The 17,068-nt window shown below is 33.7% G+C and overlaps 1 protein-coding gene across 1 annotated transcript in view; it reads left to right on the top strand.

Annotated features, from left to right (window-relative positions):
* Positions 1–16,483, top strand: part of rols (zinc-RING finger and ankyrin repeat domain-containing protein rolling pebbles) — a 216,060-nt gene extending 199,577 nt beyond the window's left edge. The window contains 15 exon segments of the mRNA XM_081980743.1: positions 5,117–5,345; positions 8,984–9,112; positions 9,473–9,577; positions 10,383–10,604; positions 10,663–10,902; positions 10,957–11,007; positions 11,010–11,060; positions 11,063–12,895; positions 14,201–14,347; positions 14,350–14,466; positions 14,524–14,667; positions 14,719–14,926; positions 14,980–15,175; positions 15,246–15,497; positions 15,499–16,483. Coding sequence (XP_081836869.1) covers positions 5,117–5,345; positions 8,984–9,112; positions 9,473–9,577; positions 10,383–10,604; positions 10,663–10,902; positions 10,957–11,007; positions 11,010–11,060; positions 11,063–12,895; positions 14,201–14,347; positions 14,350–14,466; positions 14,524–14,667; positions 14,719–14,926; positions 14,980–15,175; positions 15,246–15,497; positions 15,499–15,528 — 3,954 coding nt within the window. The 3' untranslated portion in view covers positions 15,529–16,483.
* Positions 16,484–17,068: the final 585 nt, after the last annotated feature.

Genomic DNA, 17,068 nt, shown 5'->3' with positions numbered 1-17,068 from the left:
TCTAGAAAAATGGTCGATTTGATAACATTGCAAACAATGTGGACAAAATTGGAAGAATTGTCAATCGCTGTAAAAATGGAAATTTATTTCGTTGTAACGAGAATAGTCAAATTGGCAACATTGCAAACATTTTGTACTAATCGAAAATAATTATCAGTATGGCAACACTGTTGAAATGTGATTTTGTTTGTTTTTTTCCAAAAATGATTGATTTAGCAACAATGCAAAAATTTCGTCCAAAAATTTGACAAAACCCTTAGAAATGGGATTCGTTTTTACGAAAATAATCAATTTGGAAACACTGTTGAAATGTGATTTTCTTTCTTTTAATATGGAAATAGTAAGTTTGGCCACATTGCAGTAATTTCGTACTAAAATAGAGGATTTTTCAATTTGAGAACACAGTAGAAGTGGGATTTTGTTCGGGATTTTATGCAAATTGACTATTTGGCAACACTGTGGAATTGTGAATATGGTTCGTTTCGATGACATTGCAAAAAATTTGTACAAAATTGGAAGAATTGTCAATCGCTGTAAAAATGAGATTTTATTTCGTTGTAACTAAAACAGTCTAACTGGCAACATAGCAAAAATTATGTACTAATCAAAATAATTATCAGTTTGGCAACACTGTTGAAATGTGATTTTGTTTGTTTTTTCCCAAAATGATTGATTTGGCAACATTGCAAAAATTTCGCACAAAATTAAAGGAAATGTAATTTTGACCAAACTGTAGAAATGGGATTCGTTTTTTCCGAAAATGGTCAATTTGGCAACATCGCAATAATTTTGTACTGCCTTAGAAGAATTGTCAGTTTGGCAACACTGTTTAAATGTGATTTTCTTCCTTTTCATATGGAAATAGTAAGTTTGGCCACATTGCTGTAATTTCGTACTAAAATAGAGGATTTTTCAATTTGTCAACAGTAGAAATGGGATTTTGTTCGTTTTTATGCAAATGGACCATTTGGCAACACTGTAGAATAATGAGTATTGGTCGTTTCTATGAAAATGGTTGATAACATGGCAAAAAATGTGTACAAAATTGGAAGAATTGTCAATCGCTGTAAAAATGAGATTTTATTTCGTTGTAAATAAAACAGTCTAACTGGCAACATTGCAAAAATTATGTACTAATCAAAATAATTATCAGTTTGGCAACACTGTTGAAATGTGATTTTGTTCGTTTTTTTTCGAAAATTATTGATTTGGCAACATTGCAAAAATTTCGCACAAAATTAAAGGAGATGTAATTTTGACAAAACTGTAGAAATGGGATTCGTTTTCACGAAAATGATCAATTTGGCAACACTGTTGAAATGCGATTTTCTTCTTTTTCATATGGAAATAGTAAGTTTGGCCACATTGCAGTAATTTCGTACTAAAATAGAGGATTTTCAATTTGACAACACAGTAGAAGTGGGATTTTGTTCGTTTTTATGCAAATGGACCATTTGGCAACACTGTAGAATTGTGAATATTGTTCGTTTCTAGAAAAATGGTCGATTTGATAACATTGCAAACAATGTGGACAAAATTGGAAGAATTGTCAATCGCTGTAAAAATGGAAATTTATTTCGTTGTAACGAAAATAGTCAAATTGGCAACATTGCAAACATTTTGTACTAATCGAAAATAATTATCAGTATGGCAACACTGTTGAAATGTGATTTTGTTTGTTTTTTTTCCGAAAATGATTGATTTGGCAACAATGCAAAAATTTCGTCCAAAAATTTGATAAAACCCTTAGAAATGGGATTCGTTTTTACGAAAATAATCAATTTGGCAACACTGTTGAAATGTGATTTTCTTTCTTTCATATGGAAATAGTAAGTTTGGCCTCATTGCAATAATTTCGTACTAAAATAGAGGATTTTCAATTTGACAACACAGTAGAAGTGGGATTTTGTTTGTTTTTATAAAAATTGACCGTTTGGCAACACTGTAGAATTGTGAATATGGTTCGTTTAGACAAATATTGACGATAACATTGCAAAAAATTTGTACAAAATTGGAAGAATTGTCAATCGCTGTAAAAATGGGAATTTATTTCATTGTAACTAAAACAGTCTAACTGGCAACATTGCAAAAATTTTGTACTAATCAAAAATAATTATCAGTTTGGCAACACTGTTGAAATGTGATTTTGTTCGTTTTTTTCCGAAAATAATTGATTTGGCAACATTGCAAAAATTTCGTACAAAATTAAAGGAAATCTAATTTTGACCAAACTGTAGAAATGGGATTCGTTTTTCCGAAAATGGTCAATTTGGCTACATTTCAATAATTTTGTACGGCCTTAGAAGAATTGTCAGTTTGGCAACACTGTTTAAATGTGATTTTCTTTTTTTTCATATGGAAATAGTAAGTTTGGCCACATTGCAATAATTTCGTACTGAAATAGAGGATTTTTTCAATTTGACAACACAGTAGAAGTGGGATTTTGTTTGTTTTTATAAAAATTTACTATTTGGCAACACTGTGGAATTGTGAATATGGTTCGTTTAGACAAAAATTGTCGATAACATTGCAAAAAATTTGTACAAAATTGGAAGAATTGTCAATCGCTGTAAAAATGGAAATTTATTTCGTTGTAACTAAAATAGTCTAATTGCCAACATGGCAAAAATGATGTACCAATCAAAATAATTATCAGTTTGGCAACACTGTTGAAATGTGATTTTGTTTGTTTTTTTCCGAAAATGATTGATTTGGCAACATTGCAAAAGTTTCGCACAAAATTAAAGGAAATGTAATTTTGACAAAACCGTAGAAATATGTTTCGTTTTTATGAAAATGGTCAATTTGGCAACATTGCAATAATTTCGTACTAAAATAGAAGATTTTTCAATTTGACAACACAGTAGAAATGGGATTTGATTCGTTTTTATTCGAATGGACCATTTGGCAACACTGTAGAATAATTGTGAATATTGTTCGTTTCTAGAAAAATGATTGATTTGGTAACAATGCAAAAATTTCGTACAAAGTTAGAAGAATTGTAATTTTGACCAAACTGTAGAAATGGGATTCGTTTTTAAAAAAATGATCAATTTGGCAACACTGTTGAAATGCGATTTTCTTCTTTTTCATATGGAAATAGTAAGTTTGGCCACATTGCAGTAATTTCGTACTAAAATAGAGGATTTTCAATTTGACAACACAGTAGAAGTGGGATTTTGTTCGTTTTTATGCAAATGGACCATTTGGCAACACTGTAGAATTGTGAGTATGGTTCGTTTCTATAAAATTGGTCGATTTGATAATATTGCAAAAAATGTGGACAAAATTTGAAAAATTGTCAATCGCTGTAAAAATGGGAATTTATTTCATTGTAACTAAAATAGTCTAATTGGCAACATTGCAAAAATTATGTACTAATCAAAATAATTATCAGTTTGGCAACACTGTTGAAATGTGATTTTGTTTGTTTTTTTCGAAAATGATTGGCAACATTGCAAAAATTTCGCACAAAATTAAAGGAAATGTAATTTTGACAAAACTGTAGAAATGATTTCGTTGTAACTAAAATAGTCTAATTGGCAACATTGCAAACTTTTGTGATGATTTTTATAATTAATAATTTGTTAAAAAAATTTCGTACAAAATTAGAAGAATTGTTGACCAAACTGTAGAAATGGGATTCGTTTTTACGAAAACGGTCAATTTGGCAACACTGTTGAAATGTGATTTTCTTCCTTTTCATATGGAAATAGGAAGTTTGGCTACATTGTAATAATTTCGTAATAAAATATAGACAAATTTGGCAAAATAGCAGAAGTGAGATTTTGTTGGTTTTAATGAAAATAGACCATTTGGCAACACTGTAGAATTGTGAACAGTGTTCGTTTTAACAAAAACGGTCGATTTGGCAACATTGCAAAAATTTGTACAAAATTGGAAAAACTGTCACTGTAAAAATGTGGAATACAAAGATTCTTACTAATCTAGAAGAATTGTCAGTTTGGCAACACTGTTGAAATGTGATTTTATTCGTTTTTACGGAAGTGGTCGATTTGGCAATATTGCAATAATACCGTACCAAGATTTTCAATTTGGCAATACAGTGGAAATGGTGCCCTGTTCGTTTTCACAAAAATGGTTGAATGGCAACATTGCAAAAAACTCGTACAAAATTGGAAAAATCATTAGTTACCGTGAAAATGTGATGTTCTTTTCGTGTTAAAAAATAGTCAAATTGGCAACATTTTAATAATTTTTTACTAATGAAGAAAAGAATTATCAGTTTGGCAATGCTGGGTGTTGTGGTGGTATGGTAAATCTGGCCACATTGCAGTAATTTCACATTAAAACCGAAACATGGTCAGTTTGGCAATACTGCAGATGTGGGGTTCTGTTGTTGGGGTAAAATTTGTACAAAATTGAAAGAATTTGTCTGTCACTGTAGTAATATGATTTTTTTTTCGTTCTACGAAAATAGTAAAATTGGCAACAATGTTTTTCTAATCAAAAATAATTTTCAGTTTGGCAATGCTGCAGAAATCTGAACATTTTTTTTTAATTTACAGTAAGTTATATTTTTATGATTTAAATGTACTTACATTGTTGAAAACTAAAATAAGTGCGGAAAAGAAACTTTACCGCAACCAAGTAGGAAATCAGTTAAAAGCTACAAAAAGTTCACTTAATTTATTATTTTTGTCCGAATGATACGGACAATAAATTCCTCCATTTGAATTAATAAAATCGTTTGGGGTTTCCAAAAAGCCAAAAATCTACAGAATTTTCAAAAATTTTCTTGAAGCTAGATCATAATCACGTTTAACCGACCAAATAACGATATAAAACTTAGATTAACTAACTTTGTAGGTTGGCAACACACTATTAAATCCAAATCACAAATTGATTAAATTAAAATGAAAAAAACTTCTATAGTGGTGGTCAGAGCAGTAAATTATCTTATCTGTTCCTCGATCTCCAAGACGAGTTGCCCATATAATTACCGTTAAAATTCCTATAAAGTATCAAGCGGCAGTACCATCTGCAATTCGCAAAAGATCTCAATTTCGATAGCGCTCAGTTTGGGTTAATCAATAGCCAATTTATTTTTATCTCCCTTAAGTGCAAGCAAAATAAAACGTTAATATTTTTGCAGAGTCGAAGGGACAGGTCACCGAATTCGAACGATTTATGTCATCCAGAGAATTTACCGAAAACAAGACCGAGCAACAATAGTCGAAATAGGACAGAGCACAACAACGTTATGACACAGAGTTGTCCCACGCCGCCTCAGTCGAGAAGAAAGTTCTTTTTGAGCCCGAAAGTTATAAGGAGTCCGTTTTTGGGGAGAAATTGGAGGCAACAGACCGATGGAGCAATGTCAGGTAATTTGTTTTCAAGTTTGGGAACTTTTAAAACAAATTAATTTGTTATGTAGTGTTTATTAAGGCAAAGCAGGATGGACAACTTGTATGAACTAGAAATGTTTGTACTGAGAAGCAAAATGGCTCAAATGGACAAACGATTTGTTATTGTTCTCTTCTCAGACCTGTTTGTTTCAAAATTGGTTAGGGTAGATGAAAAAATTGCAAAAATCCTGAAACTTTGGTTAGAGTAGATGAGAAAATCATAAAAATCTTAGAGTAAATGAGAGAATTTTGGAAAAGTTAGAGAAAAAAACGTTAAAAAAGAAAAAAATAGTTCAATAACTTAGTTTAGAGCCAATAGAAAAATATCGAATAGTCATAAAAATCGAGAAACTCATAAAAATCTGTTAATTAAATAAGAGTAGATGAGAAATTGTAAAAAATAATTCATTTTTAAAAATTGGTTTTTAAGTCAAACATTTTGGAATAATAGTCTTGACATTCTATTTATTAGGCTGAAAAGCACTTAAAACAGTCTAGATTTTTAAGAAATGCTCCAATTTTTACTACTGAGGTGTCTAGAAGTCAATTTAATTGTGACAGAGTTTGAAATGACATTTTTGAGCTTATGGAGAATATACAAATTGTTTTTTTAAGTCTGCTAATTCAAAAACTTGGTAAAGATAGTCTTGAATTGAATTTTCCAAACTGAAAGCAGTTTTAAAGCAATAAAAATAGTCCAGAGTTCGTAGGAAATGAAAAGCAAATCAAAAAAGTAAGTCTTCAAGTCAATTTTTATGAACCTAATGTCAATATCCTGTATTTCAGACTATTTTCACTATGAAAATTTGTCTTCAAATTATGAAAACTTACTTCAAATGCAAATTTTACCTTCTGATGTCACTTTTCATTGGTTTAGAGTCACTTTTTGGTGTCGGCGTCAATTTTCAAAGTTTAAATATGTCTACACTATCACTACTGACTACAAAGACAGTATTTAAGCTTCTCAAGTAAATTTTTTTTAGTTTCCAAGTCAATTTTGAGGACTAATGCCTTTCAGTTTGTCTGAAAACTATGAAAACTGGTTACAAAGACAATTTAGAAGATTCTTAAGTCAATTTTCAAGGTTTCTAAGTCAATTTTTATGACTAAAGTCTTTCATTTTGTTTGAAAAGTATGAAAACTGGTTACAAAGACAATTTTGAAGATTCTTAAGTCAATTTTCAAGGTTTCTAAGTCAATTTTTATGACTAAAGTCTTTCATTTTGTCTGAAAAGTATGAAAACTGGTTACAAATACAATTTAGAAAATTCTTATGTCAATTGTTAAGGTTTCTTAGTCAATTTTTATGACTAAAGTCTTTCATTTTGTCTGAAAACTATGAAAACTGGCTACAAAGACAATTTAGAAGATTCTTAAGTCAATTTTCAAGGTTTCTAAGTCAATTTTGATGACTTAAGTGTTTCATTTTATCTGAAAATTATGGAAAACTGGCTACAAACACAAGTTTTAAGCTTCCTAAGTCAATTATCACCGTTTTGAAGACATTTTTTGGTTGGTTTGGTTGGTTTTCGGTCTTTGAACGTAATAAATCATTTATCTCGTAAACAAATACTCTAGTTTTTTGCACCGATGATTGCAGAAGTCAATTAACAGTGAACAAGCTTGAAATGACATTTTAAGACTACGGACAGTGTACAAGCTAACCTTTAGACCTAATAAGTCAAAAATTTTGGAATAATAGTCTTGACACTTTATTTATTAGGCTGAAAACAGTCTTAAAGCACTTAAAACAGTCTACATTTTTATGAAATGCTCCAATTTTTACTACTGAGGTGTCTGGAAGTCAATTTAATAGTGACAAAGCTTGAAATGACATTTTTAAGCTTCTGGAGATGGTAAAAATTGTTTTTTAAGTCTGCTAATTCAAAAACTTGGTAATGATAGTCTTGAGTTGCATTTTCCAAACTGAAAGCAGTTTTTTAAGCAAAAAAAATAGTCCGGAGTTCGTAGAAAATGAAAAGCAAATCAAAAAAGTAAGTTTTAAAGTCAATTTTTATGAACCTAATGTCAATATCCTGTATTTAAGACTATTTTCAAGACTAAACTATTAAAATATGTCCTCAAATTATGAAAACTTACTTCAAATGCAAATTTTAAGCTTCTGATGTCACTTTTCATTGGTTTAAGTTACTTTTTGGTGTCGGCGTCAATTTTCAAAGTTTAAATATGTCTACACTATGACTACTGACTACAAAGGCAGTTTTGAAGCCTCTCAAGTAAATTTTCCTTAGTTTGCAAGTCAGTTTTCAGGACTAAAGCCTTTCAATTTGTCTGAAAACTATGAAAACTGGTTACAAAGACAATTTAGAAGATTCTTAAGTCAATTTTCAGTGTTTCTAAGTCAATTTTTATGACTAAAGTCTTTCATTTTGTCTGAAAATTATGAAAACTAACTACAAACACAAGTTTTAAGCTTCTTAAGTAAATTTTTCACCGTTTTCAAGACCATTTTTTGGTTGGTTGGGTTGGTTTTGGGTCTTTAAACGTAATAACTCATTTATCTCGTAAACAAATACTCCAATTTTTTGCACCGATGAGTGCAGACGTCAGTTAATAGTGAACAAGCTTGAAATTACATTTTAAGACTATGGACAGTGTACAAGCTAGCCTTTATGCCTGATAAGTCAAACATTTTGTGAAGATAGTCTTGACACTCTATTTTTTAGGCTGAAAACAGTCTTAAAGCACTTAAAACAGTCTAGATTTTTAAAAAATTCTCGATTTTTTATTACTGAGTAGTCAAGAAGTCAATTTAATTGTGACAGAGCTTGAAATGACATTTTTAAGCTTATAGAGTATGTAAAAATTGTTTTTTAAGTCTGCTAATTCAAAAACTTGGTAAAGATAGTCTTGAATTGAATTTTTCAAATTGAAATCAATTTTAAAGCAAAAAAAATAGTCCGGAGTTCGTAGAAAACTGAAAAGCAAATCAAAAAGCAAGTCTTCAAATCAATTTTTATGAACCTAATGTCAATATCCTGTATTTAAGACTATTTTGAAGACTAAACTATTAAAATTTGTCCTCAAATTATGAAAACTTACTTCAAATGCAAATTTTAAGCTTCTGATGTCACTTTTCATTGGTTTAGAGTCACTTTTTGATGTCGGCGTCAATTTTCAAAGTTTAAATATGTCTACACTATGACTACTGACTACAAAGGCAGTTTTTAAGCCGCCGAAGAAATTTTTTTAATTTCCAAGTCAATTTTCAGGACTAAAGCCTTTCAATTTGTCTGAAAACTATAAAAACTGGTTACAAAGACAATTTAGAAGATTCTCAAATCAATTTTCAAGGTTATTTTTATGACTAGTCTTTCATTTTGTCTGAAAATTATGAAAACTGGCTACAAACACAAGTTTAAGCTTCTCAAGTCAACTTTCACCGTTTTCAAGACATTTTTTTGGGTGGTTTTTTATTTTTGAATAATCGGAGAAACGTTTTTTTTTTTTTAATAATCTGTCTATTAATGCTTTAATCCCAATTATCTCTTGGACTTCATCAGTAGTACACTATATACAAAATTTCAATCGTCATGTTATCATATTTTTGTGTTAATTTTAATGATTTTTTGTTAACCCACATTGTTATTTAGCTTCGATGACGAATTCAATGACATCAGAGTCAAAGCATTGGCCCAGCGTTGTATTAGGAAAAATTCGATCCCTATGGAGTGCCGGTACCACCAGCGAGAGTGCTGGCTTAAATCAGCTTGTTTCATCAGGCAGGACATAATTTTTCATTTTTGTGAATGGTTTATTTTTTTTATTACTTTTCTAACCAGGAGTTTATTATGTTGATTTGCAGCACGACCTATTTTTTGTTTATTTTTTTTTTATTTTCAACTACTTTTGTTTTTAATGCTTATTATTATTAACAGAATGTCATGTGTTTCTTTTCTCAGTGTTGAAATAATTAGTTAATACCACCAAGTGGCCTACCAGCGTGATAATTTTGCCACATATCTTATTAGAATACCCTAGCTATAGTATAGAGAACAGTAGGCTACTTGGTAGGTATTAACACTAAACCTTAAACTTTAAATGGTTCAGGGATGTGCAAGTAAAAGTGTGTTATTTTTCAGATGACGACGCTTCAATCAAACCTGTTTCTGCCAAAAAACATTCCGACAATGACATGTACATGCGACTGGGACTTCTGTTAGGTGATGGTGCCAGAAGATCAAAAGGTGGGATTTAATGACAGCTTTGTCAACAATTTTTTTACAGAAAATACATGAGATCCTTAATCTTTTAAAGTAAATTTCACACTCTGTTGATCTGTTGTGTCATTAATTTGTCATCGAAACCTCCTCTATAGTAGTAAACCAACTATCCTCTCTACCAAAGAAGGTTAACTTAGGCGTTTCAGACTTTTCTCCTCAATACAGCTTTTTAGCTTTTTTGAACTGTATCATGCAAAATTATTTGCATACCCCTAAGCAAATAGAGCGTCCGGGAGCATCCGAACCAATGTTCTTTCTCTAGTTTCATAGTAATTGACAACCCTTTTGGGTTTTGGAAAACTTAAAAACATTACAAAATGGAGAGTAGCAGGGAATGCTCTTCCAAGTAGTAGTAATAATGCGGGGGGACTCTAAAAGGTCCGGCGAGTAGGTCTTAAGGCCCTTTTCGCCGTTTTCCCTCAAACCCGTCCCACCTTATCACCCTGTAGTAGTATTGTAGGGCCGCGTTCCTCTCTTCCTTGGAAGAGCTCTTCCAAACGGAGCTGATACTACATAATCTAAAATTGTAGTCTCATTGTGAATAACAGTCTAGTACAGTCTAACTTAATTTTCATATTTTAAATAAAAATGAACAGATACCTTAAACATAGAGAATGTTTCTAAATAAGCTTCAGAATAGAAAGCTGTAAATTCTTTATGAACAAAAGACCACTTTCATCCTGTTCCATTTTGCTCTCCATTGATGATTTTGCTCTCCATTGATATATGAATGTAAAGATTGTATAGCTTCTACCATTTTCTCTTCTAGTTCCATCGTTCAAACCTGAATCTTGCTCATCGTTGGCCAGTTACGAAACTTCCGCAATGATGTCAACAAATACGAGCCCAGTCTCAACTCTTACCGGTAGTTCCGAGGATCCGCATCGAGCTAATCCCAGTTCCGACAGCGTAGCTTCGCTTATGTCGATGTCCATGTCGGGACAGAGTAACTGCAGTTCAAGCCCTGTTAGCAGAAGACATAGTGTTACCAGTAAGCAATCTCCCTTGCCAAATAAATTACACAAAACATTATCAAACATTTTTTGCAGCAACTCAACCAGGCCAAATCGAGGATCTCAGCGTTTTCAAAAATAGAAGATCATGCGCCAGAAGGTCTGCTAGGGCTGGTATAGCCCTTAAAGGGGCAGTTGATCCTAAAACTGTTTTTGCACAGTACAGGGCGCCGCAGTTAACTTTGAAGCCACTATTCTTTGAAGTGCCTCTACAAGAGCCTGATCCGTTGTTTTTGGGGAGGCATTGGTTGTTTAAACAGATGGAGGAAATTATAAGTATGTTTCATTGCAGTGGCTCAAGTTCGGTTTTAAAATGGTTTTTGTTTCCAGATTCAACTAGCCCTGGAATACTTTTGTCAGGAAATCCAGGAACTGGTAAAACTGCTTAATACTCCAGCTGGTCGAGTACAGCTGTTTTGGACGGAGAAAAGAACCAGTTATCAGTCAATACATTCCCCAGAAAGATCGAGAAGCCCTCCTCAGTCTACGGTCTACGGACCTATCGATTTAGTGTCAGAGAAAGTAAAGCAATTAGCAAGCAGCATAGTGGCCTACCATTTTTGCCAAGCGGACAATAACAACACATGTTTGGTCCCTGACTTTATACACTCAATAGCTGCTCAACTATGTCAAGCCCCTCAACTAGCAGCATATAGAGAGTACTTAATTAACGAACCTACACTACAAAATGCCTTATCGCTGAAAGAATGCATTGCAAATCCTGATGTGGCATTTACTACCGGGATTCTGGAACCATTGGCCAGCCTTAGAAGAATTGGGAAAATTGAAAATATTAACTGCACAATACTGGTTGATGCATTATGTGACGCTGAATATCATCGACCTGACCACGGAGATACAATAACCACATTCTTGCTAAAGCTCATACCAAACTTTCCGTCTTGGTTAAAAGTTGTCGCTACTGTACGGACACATCTCCAGGAACTGACTAAGCAGTTTCCTTTCACTAGAATCACTTTAGATAATTTCCAATCCAGTGAAAACATACAGAAAGATATTCTGGGGTATATCAACTTTAGGTTGCAGAATAGTCCGTGCATTCAAAGCAATGTTACTTTAACTACCAATGGAAAGCTTGAGAGTGGCAGTGTATCACAGCACAAATTTTCTCAACATCTACTTGGTCTTTCTCAGGGATCATTTTTGTTTGCCAAGCTCACTTTAGATTTACTTGAGAGAGGTCAGTTAGTGGCGAAATCTTCCGGATACAAAGTGCTTCCAGTAACATTATCACAGATATATTTGTTACACTTCAATCTACGTTTCCCTACAATAAGGTCTTTTGAAAAAGTTGCCAATATTCTCAGTGTATGTCTAGCAGCGCTGTATCCAATGACCTTACTAGAAATTTTCTACTCTGTGAACGCATTGCTCAATCAAAACTTTATACCATGGAAAGAGTTCTTGCAACGATTTAAACTACTTTCCGGCTTCCTGGTTAAACGTCTAGACAACACTTATATGTTCTTCCATCCGTCATTCAGGGAATGGCTTATTCGAAGGGATGAAAATGAAGCAACCAGGTTTCTCTGTGACTTAAGGTCTGGACATGCCGGTATTGCTTTCCGATTATCCAGAGTGCAAGCTCCGTTAGACGCTGAGAAGACTTTGGAACTTGGACATCATATCCTGAAAGCCCACGTTTATCGCAATATAACCTTCAACACTTTGAGTTCCAGAGATTTGCAAGCTTTTTGGGTCACCCAAAGCTCTGAAAATGTATCCGCGGCCGTTTGCCATTTGAGGAATGTGTATAGCCCGAATGTGAAGGTTTCTAGACTGCTTTTGCTAGCTGGTGCTAGCCCCGATTACACTACAGACTTTTCGGGAAAAGCCCCGATTTTATGTGTGTTCGCCAATGAAGGAAACGTTCCAATGGTTTCGTTACTCTTGGAGTTTGGAGCAAACGTCGAACTGACAAATAGTCAAGGACAAACAGCGCTGTCTTTAGCCTCTGCAAAGGGACATTGTGATGTGGTCAGGCAACTGATAGCGGCAGGGGCAAGTCCGGGACATGCTGATACAGTAGGATATTGTCCATTAGTACACGCGGCTAGAAACGGGTGTTTGAATGTAGTCGGTTATCTTCTCGCTTGCGATTGGATATTGAAGAACGAAAACGATGTAGAATTGGCTGAAGCAGCACAACAGGCTTTGATAGCAGCTGCTGGACAAGGACATACTGAGATAGTGGAATATTTGCTAGATATGGCTGAGGTGACTGCAGATATGGCAGATTCAATAACAGGTTAGTTTTAATTCAATATTCATTCTCTACTGGATCATCCTGTCGAGAAAATTACATTATACATTAGAACTGAAAATAAATGTAAGTGTAGTGTAGTAATATGACAGCTTGTCCGCAATAAACAAACTGAATTATTCTACAATAAACAAATTAAATAGTCAAAAAATAAGTCGAAGGCTTGTGTAGTTTGTGGTCAGGACGATACTAGGAAATAATCACGAATATGCAGAAGATTTAGGTATTTCTTGCCTTATCCTCATCATCTGAATGTCTTGCGAAATTCTGTTCCAGCTCAGGATAACTGATATTCCAGTTGACCTTTTGAAATTGATAATATCTAATTTTTTACTAGGGTCTTGTAGAATTGTAGCTGTCAGGCTGACAAGGCTGTCTTGAGGCCTATTGTATCGCCCCCTACTAGAATCTGGGTCTCATCACAGTTCCTCCTCTAGCTTCAATGCCTTAATAAAGGCCAGCAGCTGAGTCGGTTTGATCCTGCTGCTACTAAACAAGTTGGTCCTTATGTTTGAGACTGCATCACATTCACACAGCAGGTGTTCAGGAGGTTCTTCCTCATCCCCACAAAATCTGCTCTGTCTCGGTGACTTCCTAGGCCTATCCACTTCAGGTGACCTCTTAAGCGACAATGTCCTAAGAGAACTTGCTCAATTTTACCAGTTCATTACTCCTTTCTCGGTTGTAACCAAGAAGAAGAATGCGACAGTCCAGTGAGCTGCTCCCAGAGCTTGGTCTTTCGTCTTCCTTCCTCCTTCTGTAACGTCCCCCAAGCCACAGAAGGGTTCTATTCTCGTAAAAGGAGTCTCGACCCCTTTTTTAGCCAGAATGTTGGCTTTCTCATTTCCTTCAATTCGTCTGCGTCCTGGAACCCAAAGCATGGTGATTTTATTATTTCTGCCTAGTTCATTGAGTTTTCCTACATATTCCCATATCATTTTAGATCTGACTATCGGTCAGAATATCCTGCTTGCGATAGCCGTTGTCAATACTGAACTGAGCGCATCTTTCTATTGCCTTAATTTCCGCCTGAAAGACACTGGGGTATTTACCCATTGGCTCCAAGTATTTGGTTCTTGTCCTGTACCACTAGGGTGGTAAATGCATTAGAAAAAACCTGAGGTGACTTTGGAAATGTTTCTAGATTTGACAAAAAACGTATAACATTCTGACTTTTGTACTGTTATTTAAAATAATAGTTGTGTAGTGAATGGCAGTTGATGTAGTTTCCTACAATCTACTACAAATGGAGCGTTGCCATTACTACATTACATAGTATATTTTTTTTAGGAGAAACTGCTTTAACAGTTGCCGCTGCCAACGGCTGCCACACAGTATGTTCAGCTCTGTTAAGTCGCGGAGCTAGTATTTCAGTCAAAAATAGAAAGGACATTACCCCGCTACTAATAGCAGTGAAAGAAGGACATTGGGCTGTTGCTGAAGATTGATACAAAACCACGCAGCAATCGAACAAACTGATGACACTGGACGAACACCTTTAATGCTGGCTGCATCTGAAGGACATCTTGGTGTTATTGATCTTCTTCTAGATAAAGGTTTGATCTGTCTTACAAGAAAAAGTTCTGAGTAAAATAGTTTTATTTCTATTACAGGAGCGGATATTAATAAAGAGGATGTGGAAGGTCTGACTCCGCTGTCTTGGGCTTGCTTAAGAGGAAAAATACAAGCCGCTCAGTGTTTGGTTGAGCGAGGTGCTGAAGTTAATAGAACTGACAAAACTGGACGCACCCCTTTGGGTATGTAGCTCCAATTAAACATTTATTTGACTAAAATGTGGTTTATTTCAGACTTAGCAGCTTACAACGGTAACCCAACACTAGTTCAATTCTTGCTTGACAGAGGAGCAGTAATCGAACATGTGGATATCAATGGTATGAGGCCACTGGACAGGGCAATTGGATGCAGGAATATACAAGTGGTTCAATGTTTTTTGAAAAAAGGAGCCAAATTAGGGCCAGCCACTTGGGCTGTCGCTGGAGACAAGCCAGACATAATGTAAGTCTACACCCTATATTTCAAAGAAATTCTAATGCAATACCTCTATGTAGGTTGATACTCTTGAACAAACTTCTGGAGGATGGCAACGTTCTGTACAGGAAAAGTCGCCTAAGAGAAGCAGCTCATCGATACCAGTATGCACTAAAAAAGTTTCCTGCAGATGATCAAGGCGAACACAATCATGCATTCCATCAACTTCAGATCAACTTCCTGCTCAACTACTCTAGGTGTAAACGAAAGTTGAATGTAAGTGAGATTTGTTAATATTCAGTTAAATAATAATTGCCTCTAACAAATTGTTATTAATATTTTCTAGGAACCTGAAGAAGCAATTGAACTGGCAAACGAAGCATTAGCAATGAAACCGGAATCATACGAAGCATACTACGCATTAGCGAAAGCAAGATTAGACCTACAAGAATACGACTTAGCTTTGAGAGATGTTCAAGAAGCGCAGAAACTTGCTCCAGGCCAACACGTAGAAATCAAAAAGGTGCTCACTTATCTACAGGAGGAAATAGTCAACAAAATGTCTCCTGGCAATCGAATACTGATGCACAGGAAACTATGCAGTGTCTGTGGATACTCTACATCAATAAGTATAGGCAAACAAATCATAGTGCCTTAATGGTGAAACTGGAAAAGACTGAGACTAATTTGTATATAAGCTAGTTTAGGAGCTGAACAATGTTTTGTGTACATATTTTCGTTAATCTGTTTAATTGTTTTAGTTGTCTTTTAATTTATTTCTGTTGTTACTTCTCTATTAATTTAATCATTCCGAAGGGATGCACTCTTTTTTGGTCTCATTTCAATTGAATGTCGGTAAATAAGACCAACTTTCTTGTGTAAACGGTTGTGACAATATTAAATTAATGAATAAACTTTGAACAAAATGAGTGACCCTCATTATTTATAGAATTTTATAAAAAGATACAAACAATAGCTGTCTGGTACAGTCAAGTCTGCCACAATAATGCAGAATATTTATAAATTTATTAAACAATTTTTTTTTATCCTAAATTTGTACTCGAATAATCACTATTTATTAGATTAAGTGCTGCTTCCAGTATAGCATTGTTTGTTATTATTTTATACCGTATAATTTGCTGCAATATGAGTTTTAGTATTTAAAAAATTATTATAATATTATAATCTAATTTACAACTTATTTATTAAATTTAAATGTTTATTGCGTATTGTTGTTCTCTTTTTGTTGATTTGACAAACCAATTGCTTTTTTTCCTGTCAGCATTTTTGATTTATATTTTTGTCTTTTACCTGTGATTATTATTTTAATTCTTATTGTAAAAACTCGCATATTCTTTATAATATTTTATGTCTATTGGAATTTCTTGCCAAGCATTTTGATAAACTCAGTATTTATGTTTAATACTACTTAATTTATTTTGTTGGCAGTACAATAACTGTGGATTTTGTGTGTCCGTAGTAATTATACCATTTGTAAAATTTGTAATATTTACAGTTCAAAATAAATAAACGAGTTTATAATAATTTATTATGATTGTGTGAAATAAACGCCTAAGTAGTAAATGTTGTTTTGATGGTTTTCTTATACATTTTCTTATAAAAACACCTAGCTACTGATGTAAGATTGATAAGTCCAATTTTGGTAGAAAATATTATCATCATTATTATTTTTGGTAAACTGCGGTTTCGGCCTTTAACGCCATCATCAGCACCCAAACTCTGTGTGAGTTTGACAAATTTGGCTGCTTTTGGTGACCTTATAGGCCTTGTAATTCATAGAAGAGGATTGTACTAAACAGTTTCACTGTACATTGCATTTATGTTGAAATCCTCTATTCTACATCGTGCATACCCAGCAATATTACCCCAAAATATTATTGGCATTAATTTAAACGTTTATTTGAATGGCATATTTGGTTTGTTACGAAATGAGGATGGTTGGGAAGTACAAAAATAATAAAGTTTGCAAATTAAAGTACGGAATTATCATTTGCGATGCTAATAGCCTGCTGAGCGAGGGTTTTGTCACGCAAAAGCAGTAAAGTTAATTAAGAAAATGGACTTTAGAACGAGTTGTTGAAAAGTATTTAAATCTCGAGGAAACTTTAACAGTATAAGACCTCAAGGTAAATTATTGAAGTGTTTATT

Source organism: Ips typographus, linkage group LG5 (genome assembly GCF_016097725.1).
Source record: "Ips typographus isolate SLU linkage group LG5, UJ_Ityp_2.0, whole genome shotgun sequence".
NCBI classification, from domain to species: Eukaryota; Metazoa; Arthropoda; class Insecta; order Coleoptera; family Curculionidae; genus Ips; species Ips typographus.
The sequence above is the reverse complement of the archived record's forward strand: the minus strand, read 5'-3'. Positions and strand labels throughout refer to the sequence as shown.